Source organism: Mus pahari, chromosome 10 (assembly GCF_900095145.1).
Source record: "Mus pahari chromosome 10, PAHARI_EIJ_v1.1, whole genome shotgun sequence".
In the NCBI taxonomy this organism is placed as follows: Eukaryota; Metazoa; Chordata; class Mammalia; order Rodentia; family Muridae; genus Mus; species Mus pahari.
Genome location: NC_034599.1, coordinates 46,382,374 through 46,397,250, shown reverse-complemented (window position 1 = coordinate 46,397,250; position 14,877 = coordinate 46,382,374). Strand labels below are relative to the sequence as shown.

The 14,877-nt window shown below is 43.2% G+C and overlaps 1 protein-coding gene across 1 annotated transcript in view; it reads left to right on the top strand.

Moving 5' to 3' along the window:
- C10H11orf53 (chromosome 10 C11orf53 homolog) overlaps positions 1-13,652 on the top strand; it is a 29,335-nt gene extending 15,683 nt beyond the window's left edge. Inside the window, exons 2-4 of the mRNA XM_021205874.2 lie at positions 8,464-8,506; positions 11,615-11,913; positions 13,007-13,652. Coding sequence (XP_021061533.1) covers positions 8,500-8,506; positions 11,615-11,913; positions 13,007-13,408 — 708 coding nt within the window. The 5' untranslated portion in view covers positions 8,464-8,499 and the 3' untranslated portion in view covers positions 13,409-13,652. The remainder of the gene's footprint in view (positions 1-8,463; positions 8,507-11,614; positions 11,914-13,006) is intronic.
- The last annotated feature ends 1,225 nt before the right edge of the window (positions 13,653-14,877 follow it).

The following is a 14,877-nucleotide window of genomic DNA, read 5'->3' as shown; positions in this document are numbered from 1 at the left end:
GCTTCAAGCTTCTCCTCCTCCTCCTCCTCCTCCTCCTCCTCCTCCGGGCACAGTTCGTGAGATTCCTTGCACTGGGAGCTTCCTCTCCCCTTCTCAGCCTTCACATTCAAAATCTGAGCACACTAACTAACCTCATTTCTAATCTCCCATCGGTAGAAAGTAGGAAGGAGCCATTGTATCTCCTGAGCTACTTTCCCCTGGCGATGTATCTGCTACTTACTGCTGCCTAATAAACCCCTTGGCCTTAGTAGTATAATAATTGATCATTTCTTACAGTTTCTGGGGTCATCTGAAGCTTCATTTGCTGTCTCCAGGGGGCGACTCATGCAGTTGCATTGAGTTGGGGGCTCAGGTGAAGTGCATGGTCAGAAGCACTCTCCCTGGTACCTGGTGGTGCTGCTGGCTGTTGACAGGATCACCCCACTTCCACTTCATGCAGTCTTTTGTCCTTCTGGAGGCTAGACTCCCTTTCTTAGGAGGAAGTAAAAGATAGTGAATGAAACAACCTTCAAAGCCCCTTGAGGCCTAAAATCAGAAGCTTACAGATCCCTTCGGCCATATTCTATCAGTCAACTCAAACCACAATCCGCTACCCTAAATTCAGGAGTAGACCAATGACGCCACTTCCTGGGGGGAGGAGCTTCCAAGAAACTGTAGCGGTGTTTTCTTCTCACAAGTGGCTAGTCTTCTCAAGTGGTTCCGAATATGAGAAGTTGATTATTTTCACCTGCAAAGCACTGTGATAGTTTTCACATCAAGGGCAGTCAACGAACTCGGTGATTCTGTTGAGGAGCCAGGACACAGGACTTGCTTGATGCGATGTCCTTGAGAACTCACCAAAGATGCTTGGGAGACTAGAGTCTCATGCTTAGTTCTCTTATTCTCTTAAAAATATGATGTTAGTTGATTGTAGGCACATAGCCGCTCCTATGCTCAGTATCTCCTTTAGTGAGCCTGAGACAATATCCACTTTCTATGCTGGTGGCAGTGTGTGATGTAATTGGCACCTTGTAGATGCTCGGAACCATAATGTCTTGTCATCACGGAGTGTTTGTCATTAGTTGGATAGCTCAGATAGTCTGTAAGTGAAATGTGTTTCAAAGTTTGCAAAAGAAATCATATTTATTAGATGTTTGAGGTAGTGTAGGCACCATATAAAGCATGACATACATCCAATTTCCCCTGATTCTGCAGCATATTTATCACATTAGTGCACACAATTCTCGATGCCTGTTTTTATTTCCTTCGGGAAGAAAGTATGCCCACCTAACAGGGCCATTTAAAGCTAATATGCCTTGACATCAGCGTAACTTTACATTTATTACAAACTTAGTGGGAAAGCATGTGCTCTGCAATGGATGGATCTAAATTCAGATAAAAATATGATGTTAGAAAGTTCAATATACTATCACTAGATTGACCTGACTCCCTGGCATGGATAAGATAATCCTAAGAAACTAAATGTGTAAAGTGTTGCAAATCCCTTGGAGATACCACCTACTTACAAATGACTATAGTTATTGCAATTGAAGCATCGCTGTTAACATCTTTAAGTTTAAGGAAATGCTTTGGAAACTTTGTAATTGTTTTTAATGGATTTAGCAGCTCCAAAGAAACATTAAGCCACTGAGAGGGATCTTTCCTCATTTATCCCAATGTATTCCTTCAACTACATTGAAACTACTACCCTGAAAATATTATAGGGTCATAAAAAAATGGCAATAAATGTATTCAAAGGAAACTCCTAATCTTATCACTTTACTGCCTCGGTGATCTATTAGTTCAAATTAACTCATTTTCATGGAGGGGCTTTGGGGGCAGCTGTGAGGCTGCTCTGCTGGCTACAGGAAGTTGCAGATCGGCAAATTTCATTCAAATATAAACCTCTAAATTTGGCTACCTGGTATTGCAGGATCCTGTTGTTTGCAGTATGCAAAATAAAAATTATATACCATCTTGCATGGTCAAAAGCTAGGGACTCTGTAATATTAAATCCGGTGTTATTGATAGGATAAAAAGTAACTGCATGAATACAATGTATTGAACAAAGAATAAAGGGCGTGAGGGGGGGGCCTCCCATGGTGGAGGAAGCTTGTCTGGCCCAGGTCATTCTCTCCTAACCTAGAAATCTAAGGACGGGATGGAAAGTGAGGTCTAATCGTTAAATCTGTCCAGTGAAATCCTCTCCAGTCACACACGGCTCTTTCTTCTTTGTTCTGTGAGGTGAATTGAAGAGGTGTGTGCTAGCATTGGTTTTAATATTGATTAATCTCAGTAGTTCCTGGCCATAGAGGGGATACACACTAATTTAACAAAAGCGATCTATAACATGATTTTGGCACTGCGTTATAAGGGTTCAATTTGATGTGTTGTTAAAAAACACATATCCAATCCCATATCACACTTCTGTGGGCTTGTAGATGATTATATTATATCTCTGAATGTCTCTAACTCTCCTTAAAGCTGAATTTTTCTAAAATAGTGGTGGGTTTCTATTCCTAATTAATGAAATTCTTGGAAGGTGGCCTGGTGTGGTGGTGAAGAACTGGGCTCTGCTATCAGAGGTCCTCGCTGAGTCTTACTCCTGCCACCACCACACAACATAGGAAGAAACTTGTTTGTCCCCTCTGTGCCTCAGCCTCATAGACAAAACAACGAGACAAATGACGCTTGCCTTCAGGATGTTTTAAGACAAAAATCACAGAGCACAATTTAAAGTAGGATTTATTAAAACAAAAATATAAAGTGTTAATTTAAAAAACTCAATGTGGGCCTGGGAAGATGGGTTAGTTGGTAAAGTGCTTGCCATGAAAACCTGAGGTCAGATACTCTGCATCCAAAACAAAACCACAGATAGCATAACTCACGTATATAACTTCAGTGGGAGAAGACAAAGACAGAAGGATCCCAGGACTTGCTGGCCCTACAGTTTAGCCAAGTTAGTGAGCTCCAGATCCAATTAGAGACCTTGTTTCAGAAACTAAGGTGGAGAATAATTGAAGAAGATACTCAATATCAACCTGGGGCCTCCACCCACACATATGTGCACACTCGTGTGTATAAATAAATAAATACATAATAAATAAATATTTTTAAGCTTAATATGTGAGTTAAGCAGCAAATTACAATCGAATAATTAGTAAACCAATAAAATCTGAAGAAATCTATACCAACCTCTAAAAGATATGAGGAAACACAAAATCATGGATGTAGGGGAAATGAGGAGGTTGTATAATATATAGGATAAAAGCAAAAGGTCCAAGATGTATCAAAGTAGTCTCAGAGGATGTACTAGAGCGAAGTTTAAGGCTGCAGTGGTTCAAAGTGGTCGTAACCAGATAAAAAAGCATGAAGCCCCAGAAAAACAAAGACGCAAATGTGTCCTGTACCAAGCAGAATGAAGAGGGATGTGGTTTACTTCCTGACAATGTAAACTGGGTTTGAAGATCCTGGAAGGCAGAAAAAAATATATATATTTTAAAAACAACAAGAAAAGAAAAACAAGCTTGTCACACAAAATCACTTTAAGAGTAATAGCAGACTGCTAACTGGAATTATGGAAACCAAAGACTGTGGGACGTTTTCAAGGTGCCAAGAGATTAAATACTAAAAAGTTCTGATTGTATGATTGTAAAATCAGAAATATTATCTTCCTAAAACAAGGTCAAAAGAAATTATTTCTTAGATAAATAAAACTGGAAGTGAATTACTTTTTTAAAAAATGCACACACATTTAAGGAATCTTATAGAAAGTTGTTTTGGGAAGATGAAGCTAATATAGAAAGTCTGCACAAATACTAACCAGAGAAAAGGTAAGCATAGAAGTAAATATAGTAGCGATTTGCTTAATATACTAGTACGCTCTAGATTGTAATTGCTTGACTTAAAGAATATAACTAACCATAGGAAAATGGTAATGAGAATTAATGTCCTTGGTTGTTTATCTTTCAGTAGGTTTTAGCTATTGTTTGCAGGTCTTGTTAAGTCTGCATAGTAAAGTTTTATGGGTGACCATAAAGAATGGAAATAGTGTATAATTCCCACAGTGCAGACAAGATGAAATTATATAGAAGGAGGAACTCATGAGACCTCTTTTTGTCAAAGTATAGATAAAATTAACTAGAGTCATAACTGGTAGAGCCTCCCATATTAAAATTGGGTCTGGGCAGGAACAACCCTGATGTTTTCCATGGTAATAATTACGGCTATTCAGAGGGAGGCAAGGAGTGGCATCTTCAGGACTGGTGGTGGCAGAAGGGAAGGGAAGAGGAACTTTTAGAGCTGAGTTGTAGACGCCAGCAGGATCTTCATCAGCCACAGTGAGCATCAACCTGCCTGCAGCCCAGCATGGTGCAGATGCATACACGCTGGCCGGTGCTGAGGAGAGCCCATGATGCTCTGAGACTAACAAATGTCAGAAAGACCCAGACATCCGACTGAGCTTTGATTCATAACTTCAACCTGGCCCCGCCTTGGCCAGAACAGGAAAGGGGAGGAGAAATGGGGAAGGGGAGGCAACAGCAGACTCAACCAGAGAAGCACCTAGACAGTTACCAACCCCACCACCATTCAATCTCACCGGCAAGGGGTCCGCGATCGAAGTCAGGAGGTATCAGAGGTCTACAATAGAATCCTTCTAGAAGAGACCCTGGCAGGCAATCAGAAACAGGAAGGGTATGCTGAACAGCAGGGGCCCTGGCCGCATGGGAACTTGTGCCAAATCCAGCTCATCTATGGTTTGGTCAAACAGATGTTAGGGATCCCGATCTGCACCTCTCTGACCACTGCATATCTAAGAATTCCTGACTGCCACTTGACTTAGCCAGAGGTATCAGTACTCATCTGTACTCGCAGTATGAGGGACAGGACAGCCCAGGCCTGAGTTCAAGACCTGCTTGGACTACATAGTGAAGCCTTGTGTCAAGAACAAGATTGTATTAAACACATCCTTTCACCACATGGATTCACAGTGTGGGTGGCTCGCTGCCAACCGCAGTTTTAAATTATTCAACGGAGAATCCCATCAATGAATAATTTATGTTTTACACTGTAGCCATTCTGAGGAGCAGTTAAAATCTCTGCTGCTCCACCAGATCCCCCCACTCCGAGATGGGTTTTACCTTTGTCCAATGGATCGAAGTTCCATAAGTGCTATTAGTGTTCCAGTCACTGGAAGCCTTCTCCTTGGGATGGGGATCTAACTTGGTGGGACAGTACTTGTCTGCAATGCACAGGCCCTGTGTTCAATCCCCACCCAACACAGCAAAAGGAGACAGACTTCTCAGTTACCAGGCCAACTCTCACAAGATCTCAGTGCTTAAGACTGAGTCAGCCTTGTTCCACTAGCAATATGGGCAATTTTATTACAGAATATTGTATTCATTGTGTTTTGTATTATTCACTACCCCTTACTGTGTCTGATTTATAAGCTAAACTTTATCAACCTGCGTAAGCAGGAATAACGTAGTGTTTGTATGCCTCAGTGATAAGAGGGGATGGCTGTAACATGAGCCGTGTCCCACACGATGCCTCTTTATACCAGGTGCACTTCATGGCTATGTTCTAACCAAAGTTCACAATAAGGAGGCAGACCTGGGATTCAAACACAGGCACATTGGTTCAACAGTATTCATTCTTAAATACAATACTGCTGCTGAGTGGTTGCATGGTGATGTTTTACCTGGAAGACAGAATTAGGAGTCAGAGCGATGGACAGACAGAATGACTGAGACCTCAAGATTTCTAGGATGAAGCCTCTTCTTCAACATGATTGTATTCAGAGGTGGGGACTTGGAGTCATTAATACATTAGATATATGATCTCTGTGTGTCACTGGAAGTCACAGTGAGAAGACTGCAAACCAGAAAGAGACCCAAATAAGAACGAAGCCACGACCTCAGATTCCCAGTTCCCAGAAGTGTGAAATAAAGGGCTAAGTCCCTAGGCTGCGGTATTCATTATAGCAGGTAGAGTGACTAGGGAGGCAGTTGGTAACAGTGCTCTTGGGAAAACTGCTCAGTAAAATGCTTACCACACAAACATGAGGACCTGAGTTTAGCACCCAACACCTATGTCCAAAACTGGGCATAATGGCACACACTTGGAATCCCAAAGCCAGGAAGGCAGAAACAAGAATGTGCTCAAGGCTTGCTGGCCAACTAGTCATACTTAGTCACTGATTCCTAAGGGTCCCAATGATGCCTGTCTCAGAAGTCGAGGTGAACAAGATTGACCTCCTCTGGTATTTAAACACACACATATACACACACATACACACAAACATGTGCACATGTCTGTACACATAAACAAGACATTTGGAAAATAAAGGATTATCTTCAAATATTCAAAAAGAACTATGTGGAATAAGAGTTAAATCTATTCTGATTGAGAGAAAGAGATGATTAGAAAAGAGAGCAGATCCCTTTCTTCTGAGTTTAAAGGGTCAGAGATCTCCAAGACGAGAGAGAGAGAGAGAGAGAGAGAGAGAGAGAGAGAGAGAGAGAAGGCAGCCAGAGCACTGAGTTCTCCATTGTTGGACATTGGATATATGGTGTTGGAAACATGCAGAGTGATTGCATGAGACTCTGTGAATCCTCTCCAGCCCGCAGAGTCTGCAGGACCTAGAGGGCTTAGGCTAAGAGCTCAGCCTAGGTCTTAAGGATGCTTGACCTCCTTGGAAGGTATTTTCACCACGGACTTTATTGGGGGCCATTTTGGAGCTATCATTTGCTTTTGTAATATTCATTTTTTGTATCTTATGTATGACTCTGTGTGTGCTGTTGTGTACATGTGTGATATGAGCATCTGTGTATGTGTGCATTTAGAGGCCTCAAGTCACTGTTGAATGTCTTTCCTCAATTACTCTCCCACTAACCCTGAAGCTCATGAATTCAGCTAGAATGGCGGGCCAGTGAGCTTCAGGGATACTCTTGTCTGTAACGTCCATCCCTAAGGCGAGGGTTACAGGCGCATGCTGCCTACCCAGGTTTTTACGTGGATTCTGGAAACCCAGAGTCACACCCTCGTGCTTGCACAGCTGACTTGCCTGCCCCCATTTGTAATCTTCTAAGGGTCCACACATCTAGATACTCTTCATTCTGATGTCTGTACAACATCACCTACACCTGGGTGTGATCCCTACCACCCACCTCTGTCATCTTTCCCTGTCATACATCCCTTACATCTCTGTATCATTAGTCTCCCACAGCGACTATTGACACAGGCAAGCACAAAGCAGATAGCTTAAGCAGTAGAAATACTGGTTCTAGAGATGTGGGCAGGCCCTGGTCCCTCAGAGCTAAAGGAACAGAATCCCTTTCCCTTCCTCCTTCCTTCTGCTGGCCACCAGGGTTCCTTGACCCAAGTCATGAGGTTAGATTATTCGTGCTTTTCTTATCTCTATATGACCCCCACCATGTCTGTATCATTGAGTGTGCTCTGTGCTCTCCTTTCTTCTTCTTCTTCTCCTCCTCCTCCTCCTCCTTCTTCTTCTTCTTCTTCTTCTTCTTCTTCTTCTTCTTCTTCTTCTTCTTCTTCTTCTTCTTCTTCTTCTTCTTCTTCTTCTTCTCCTTCTCCTCCTCCTCCTCCTCCTCCTCCTTCTTTTAAATCATTTTATATTTTACTTATATGGATTTTTGCCTGCATGCAGTATCCACAGGGGCCAGAAGAGGGTATCAGATCCCTAGGGACTGGAGTTACAGATAGTTGGGAACCACCCTGTGAGAGCTGGGAATTAAACCTGTTCAGGAAGAGCTCTTAAACACTAAGCCATCTCTCCACTTCCTCTTCTCTTCTTACAGGGACATCAGTCATCTGGGGTTGGGGGAACACCCTAATTCAGTATGACCACATCTTATTTTAAGAAATTACACTTTGAAAGATCCCATTTCTAAATACGGTTATAGTCGCAGTCACTAGGAATTGATAAGACTTCAGTGTTGGGGCTCAGGAACTAAAGGTACTCACCTCCTAGCTTGATGAAGTTCAACACTTGGAAGGTAGAAGAACATACCTGACTCCTGCAAGCTGTCCTCTGGCCTCCACATGTGCACCCTTCCACAACGCATGCAAACACACACAAATCCACATATATGCACACACATATACAAATACACACATATGCACAAACACATATATGCACAAACGCATAAAATACACAAATATACAAATGCACATATATGCACAAACACATATATAAACACATACACACTCATATAAATACACACATATACAAATATATATATGTACATATATATATATATATATATATATACACACACACATATATACACATATATACACACAAACATGCATACACATTCACACCCAAAGACAAAAGGAAGGGAGAGACAGAAGAAAAGAGGGAGGGAAGAAGGATAGTTTGAAAAATATATTCCTGATTTTAAAATTAAATTCAAGCTTGTAACTAAAGACGAAAACACCTGCTTTCTGTTTGCCTTCCAGGGCAGTGTCAGCTCCTCCCAGCCTCCGTTCATCCAGATGCCAGGTGAGACCTTTAACTCAACAAGCAATTTAAGTCGAAAGTGAGTGTGTGTGCTTTGTTTCCCAGTGCAGGGAACCACAGACACCAGTGCTGAGCACATGCTGTGTAACTGCTCTCTACCACCACGTTCTGTCTCCAGCCAAGAGCTTCCAATGTTTTGTTAACACATCACATTCTTATTTTTGCTTCTTTGAGGGGAAAAAGACTGATCAGTGAAGATAGATCTCATTGAATCACCCTGAACTGAATTGATTAGGTCTTGAAAGGTGGGCCTTTCGATCTCCTGCCTGAGAGAAGCTTCTAGACACAAGCAGTAGTAACCAGGCTCTTGGCACGGTGTGGAAACATTGAAAGCTCTGACATTATGACCGAATACCGCCAGCAGTTCTCAACCTGTGGGCCGTGATAGCAAATATTCTGCATATTCATATCATATTCATACTTACAATTCATACCAATAGCAAAAATACAGTTATGAAGTAGCAACGATAATAATTTTATGTTGGGGTGGGGGGCCACTACAACATGAGGAACTGTGTTAAAGGGCCACAGCCTTGGGAAGATTGAGGACCACTGTTTTAGATGATATGCCCAAGGAGAAGGGAACATGAGGGGTTGGAGCTACATTTATTAAATCCCTCCTGCATGCCACACAGTGAGTTCCCTGTGCGGGTGGGAAAGGAAGTTTTGTAACAGTAATAAGCATCCTTGTACACCCAACCCCACCACACACTTTCCGTTCCGGATCGAAAACTCCAAAGTGATTTAACACTTTCCAAGTTGCATGGGAAAAGAAGTTCCGAAGCATCCCAGATAATTGATGTACATGTCTCTGTTGTATTTCCCCTTCGAGTTTACTTCCATTCAAAGTTGGCTGCATCTGCTCTTTTGTACTAAAAGGAGTTTCTGCAGATTCTCCTGCCTTCTAGAATTCTTCTCCTCTTTTTCAGGAGAAATGGATACACTTGGGAAAGCAGAGGGCTTTTCTTCCTGATTGGTTTTTATTTTGAAATTAGAAATATAAATGCACCTCCCTGGAAGTTTCATCCCCTATTCACCGCCCTCACCAATCTGTGGGATAGAACTTCTTTGTGGCATGAATTTTTTATTTGTCCAGATTCCTCTCCCCCGGTGTGTTTATAACTAAAACTGTCACCACAGAATCCATCATTGAGCGAAGTCAGAGCAGAAACTTGAAGCAGAAAGTGTAGACGAATTCTACTTGCTGACTCCCTCGCAGGCTTACAGACCGATTAGAAATTGGTGGATTTAACATGGAAGTGTAGTGAGCCAAAGCGTGCTAAAGGCTTTGGTGGGGAACTTGAGTGTCTCCCCAAATGAATACATTTGTGTGGCATGCCGAATGCAGCCTTCTACTCCCGGATTTTACAGACCAGAGAGTGCATGAGACCTGATCTACCACCACAGAGCTCTTAGAACCCCTGGGAAGATAGCGGTAGCAGGTCACAGCGTAAAGAACAAAATAAAAATGCTACATTAGGTGGAAGATGCTCAGGTTCTCACTGTGAACAAGTCACCCAGGGGAAGGATGCGGAGGATCTTGGTTTCCCTTCAGGGGGTTGGGGAGTAAGGACAAAGCTCAATGGGACTCACTGTTGTTGGAGGGAGGGAAGGGGGAACATCTCCGTATCTCAGCCCCTTGAGAAAGACTTTTAAGGTGTATAAAAGTCTGAGGATATGAAAGCTTAAGTGAGTTGTGAGGGTCTGGGAAAGCAATTTAAGATATGCAAATGCAAGTTATAAAGGTCTAAGATGGGATATATAAAATGATAAGTCACCCGGACCCGGAGCCTGTGGCCCAAACGGATTCCCGACAACCACCCATTTCCTGCCCCAGACGACTGCAGGGTCAGAGAGTTCGAGTGCAGCAACTATTTCACTGGTCCTTTCTTAAATAAAACTCTCGTCAATTTCAGCTTTTCTCTCTGTTCCTCCTGACAAAACTCTACCAAGCTTTCTCTTTAGAAACCTACTACTCTAAGTCAGAGAGATGAATGAGGGAGTCCAGTCTGACCACTAGGGGGCAGCAAATAACACTAGAACCATCAAAGCCTGCAATGTCAGAGAGTTTGTTGTTTTTCCTCAAAAAACTGGCTTCTCAGCAATCTTGGCTCAGGGTAAGCCATCTCCTGATGCAGGCTGGGTGGGAGACATGGTGGTGATGATCGGCGTGCAAAAAAATGAAAAGGCAATACACCTGTCCCTGGCTTGAGGTGAGTTGTGTATCCTCTTCCCCAGAGAGATGTGTTATCGGATGTAAAAATCCCAGAAGCAGCCTCTTGACTGTATATTATGGACGTTGTCCTGTATATTATGGGATGCAGTCCTGTATATTGTGGGATGTAGCTCAGAAGCTGTGAAAAGATGTTTATAGCTCCATCAAAAGGTATAGTTTCCAAATATTCCAATTCGATTCTGTTGCTGCAACAAATACCATGACCAAAACCCACTCTAAGGAGGAAAGGGGTTATTTCAACTTCCATATTACTGTCCATCATTGAGGGATGTTAGGGCAGGAACTTGAAGCAGAAAGCATAGATGAATGCTAATTGTTGACTCGCTCATAGGCTTACACTTAGCTAGCTTTCTTATATGGCCCACAGCTACCTGCCCAGGGAATAGTGTCTCCCACAGTGGGCACACCTAACATCACTTAATAATCAAGGCAATCTCTTACATCCATACCCACAGACTGACCTGATAAAGACACCCATTTGAGAATCTCTTTGCAATTGGTTCTAGGCTATGTCAAGTTGACGGTTAATGATGACTGGGATACCATACCAAGGGATTCTCTAACTTAGCTCTCTGTGCCCCTTCCTAGAAATATCTGAACCTAAAAGATGCATGATAAATCGTTATCTAGGTAAAGTTATGGTACATCTAACACGAATTAATCTCTAAGGCCAAAGTGAACTTGAAACAGTGATACAGGAATATTGCATGCCATTCAAGACATGTGGATTTTTTTTGTTAACGATGGTGTCAGGCAAGTGGGTACCATCTTTTCACACAGCACCAAATGCAGAACCACCTACTCTGAGCTTCCTACTGGAAACTTTTGCCCATTTCTCTTTCATTTGGCTACAGGATCACCTGTGATGTCAGGTTACTATGGTGTCAGGAGATCTTTCCTGTCTGATTCCGACTTCCATAGCAGCAAACAGTTCTCAAATGACCTCTACACGGCCAGCATGAGCAAGCCCTTTGCCTGCGAGTCCACAGCTGGGCAGACTCACACAGGCCTGCTGGAGTCCTACCTGGCTGAGCCCTATGGAGACTACCGCCCACCAGCGCTGACCCCCACACCCAGTTCCCTGTTCAGCACCTCGACTCTGCCACCTCTCTTGCCGCCTCCATTCCCCAGTGACCCAACTCATTTCGTCTTTGTGAGTGTGGTTATTTCATGTGCAGGGAGGAAGGGGGTGGAGTCCCAGCTCCTGTGGCCCTGCACTCCCAGCATGGTGACCAAGCTGAAGCCAGATGACTCACCTGGGGATTCCTGAGACAGTTCTGCTCACACCTGGAGGTGCTGGGTCAGGCTGGCTTTGCTGGGGGGGCTTCTGAGGAACTCCGGCTCAAAGATCACACCAAAACCGAGACATCAAACGTCTAGAGTTTTGGAGCCGGGGGTGTGTAAGATAGAATTCACATTGATTTTGTTACTATTCTGTTTGCTGAACATTCCCCCATGCTGCTAATGCAAGACTCCTTCGGGCCTCTGAGCCCTAAGGAACAAAGGTTGGAGTCACATCTAGATAGGATTAGACCAGCTCCCCAAAGAGATTTACCCAGCTTCCTCTTCCACTTCCTTCCCAGTCCCTGGGATCTAGATTCCTCACAACACACCCTCCTACCTGTTCTCTCTTGATCCTTCCAAAGAAATAGGTTCAGAAAGATCCAAAAGCTTCTAATAGTCCTTTTATAGAAAACTGCAAAGCCTTCTGCCACAATAGGATGAATGGCTGAAGGTGGAATTTTAGACCAAAAGGGTGGGACCGGGAATTAACCTTACTCTGTGGCAAGGACTTCCATGGACTTTTGTTTATTTAGGGCTTGCAGCAACTCAAGAAATCTACACCCCATGTCACAGACATGTCACAGTGTCCGGAGGGTGGTAGGTGGTACTGTGAGTGAACTCAGTCCACCCCAAGAAAAGTACTGTTGAGCAGGTAGGGAGTCCCAACCCCAGGTCATTCTAGAGCCTATGTCATTGGAGGGCTACTACTCACCCAAACCAGGAATGAGGGCTGCCTTCCCTTGCTTCTGTAAAGGGGAGCGTGGTGCCCAGACTTACATCCTCAAGTAGAAGTTAGCCCAGATTTTCCTGGCTTAGGATCAAACACTAGTGGGAAAAGCTGTCTGCAAGGCAGGCTTCGGAAAGCATGCAAAGTTTGTCCGGATGCCTCGGTCCAGTGGCAGCTCTGCATCCTCAGAGCATCAACCAAAGACTAATTCCTATGCTTTTGTCGTTTTCCTTAGAGAGACTCCTGGGAACAGACGGTACCAGATGGTCTTAGCCAGCCGGACCCTATGCCTGCTGATGCCCTGCAGACTTTGCCACCCAGCACCAGTTGCCTCTCCCAGCTGGAGTCAGGAAGCAGCACCCAGCACAGGAACATGGGCTGGGGGACCTCCCTTGCTGGGGCTCAGCCCTACTCGCTGCATGCACTGGAAGATCTGCACCACACACCAGGGTACCCTACCTCACCTCCATACCCCTTCACGTCTTTCATGACGGTGTCAAATGACCTCCCACCCAAGGTGGGGCCCCTCTCCCCAGAGGAAGGGTCAGATGTCTCTTCCCTTCATGACCCTTCACCTTGGACAAAAGAAGATGGCAGCATGGCCTGGGGCTCTTATGAGTGCCGGAGAGCTTACTGAGAAGCAGGCCAGAGGACTTCTGCATCCTTATAGAGAAGCTGGACTCTGTGTCCACAGATTCTTCTAGGTGTGCTAGCTCATTCAGAACTGGATTTTCACTTTAAGCCACGATTCTGTCAGTGCTAGTTGACAGCAGTCCTCATCCCTGTTCTTATCCAGTGTAAAATCCTTACAAAACACTACAATGTCAGTCAAATATTTTCTGGATCACATCCTAATGAGACAACCTTTACAAGGAAGCCACTTTAGAGCTTTAGGAACCCATTTCATTCTAAATTTTCTGTTACCTTTAAAGCATTATTTTTTTTAGCACTAGTTATTTTTCTTATATTGCATTAAAAACTTTATGCAGATCATAAAACATGATTTTCCTGTCTAATTTTATTAGTTATAAACTATGTGTATTTAGCAAAAGAAAGAGGAAATGGTCTATGCAGTTTGAGGCACATAAAACAGAACTTATTTTAGATAGCATGCAACTTTAAAGTGTGTAGTATTATACACATTCCCCTTATTACAGGGACTTGTAAAGACACAGTAAAAAAAAGTATGGCACCTGATATAAGTACTTTATTGTCAATAAAATAGTAGGAGGTCAGGAGATTGGCTTTGTGAAGGTAAAGTTTTATCCAGGATGTCCAAATGTTACTTCAGAATACTACCCCCCCCCCATTGAAGGTTGATCAGTGGTAGCTTCAGTTAAACTAGGCAATATCTAACTAATGGAAAACATTACAGGTACCAAAGTGTCTGAGTACAATGGACATTCAATGATCAAAGAAAAACAAATCTTCTATTTCAAAAAGAATGTAGAAGGTGGGACTAGGTTGTGGCAGGCAGCAAACAGGACACCAAGAGGCAAAGTGACATTGAGAAAGCACACACTGCCAGGCAAGGGTCATCAATGCTACATATCTTCCAGCTATGCAGAGGACCTCTGTGGCTTATTGGGCAGAGGTGTATAGCATTTACCATATACAAAAAAGAAAGAAAGAAAGAAAGAAAGAAAGAAAGAAAGAAAGAAAGAAAGAAAGAAAGAAAGAAAGAAAGAAAGAAAGAGAAAAGAGAAAAGAGAAAAGAAAAGAAAAGAAAAGAAAAGAAAAGAAAAGAAAAGAAAAGAAAAGAAAAGAGAAACGAAACTGACATGAGAAACAGGAATCTGCTTCTAGTACATCGGGGCAGTATAAATTCCTTTGCTGAGCTGAACAATGTCCACTTGGTAGTGTGGGTCCCTGCAGGTCGCCCCCATCATAAATAACCTGCCTACACCTTGACATTGTGGATGCATAAACCAAGGTGACCCTTACAGTCTCCTCGAACAACTCTTTCTTCACTTCCTTTCACATCCTCTGGTCCCTCCTGTCTCCTAGAAGCCAAGACTCCTGTTTTCTATCATGGTCTCTAAAGTTCCAGTTGGGCCCAGTTCTTCAACAGAGTCCCAAAATGTCCTCTGCTGTTGTCTTATTGCT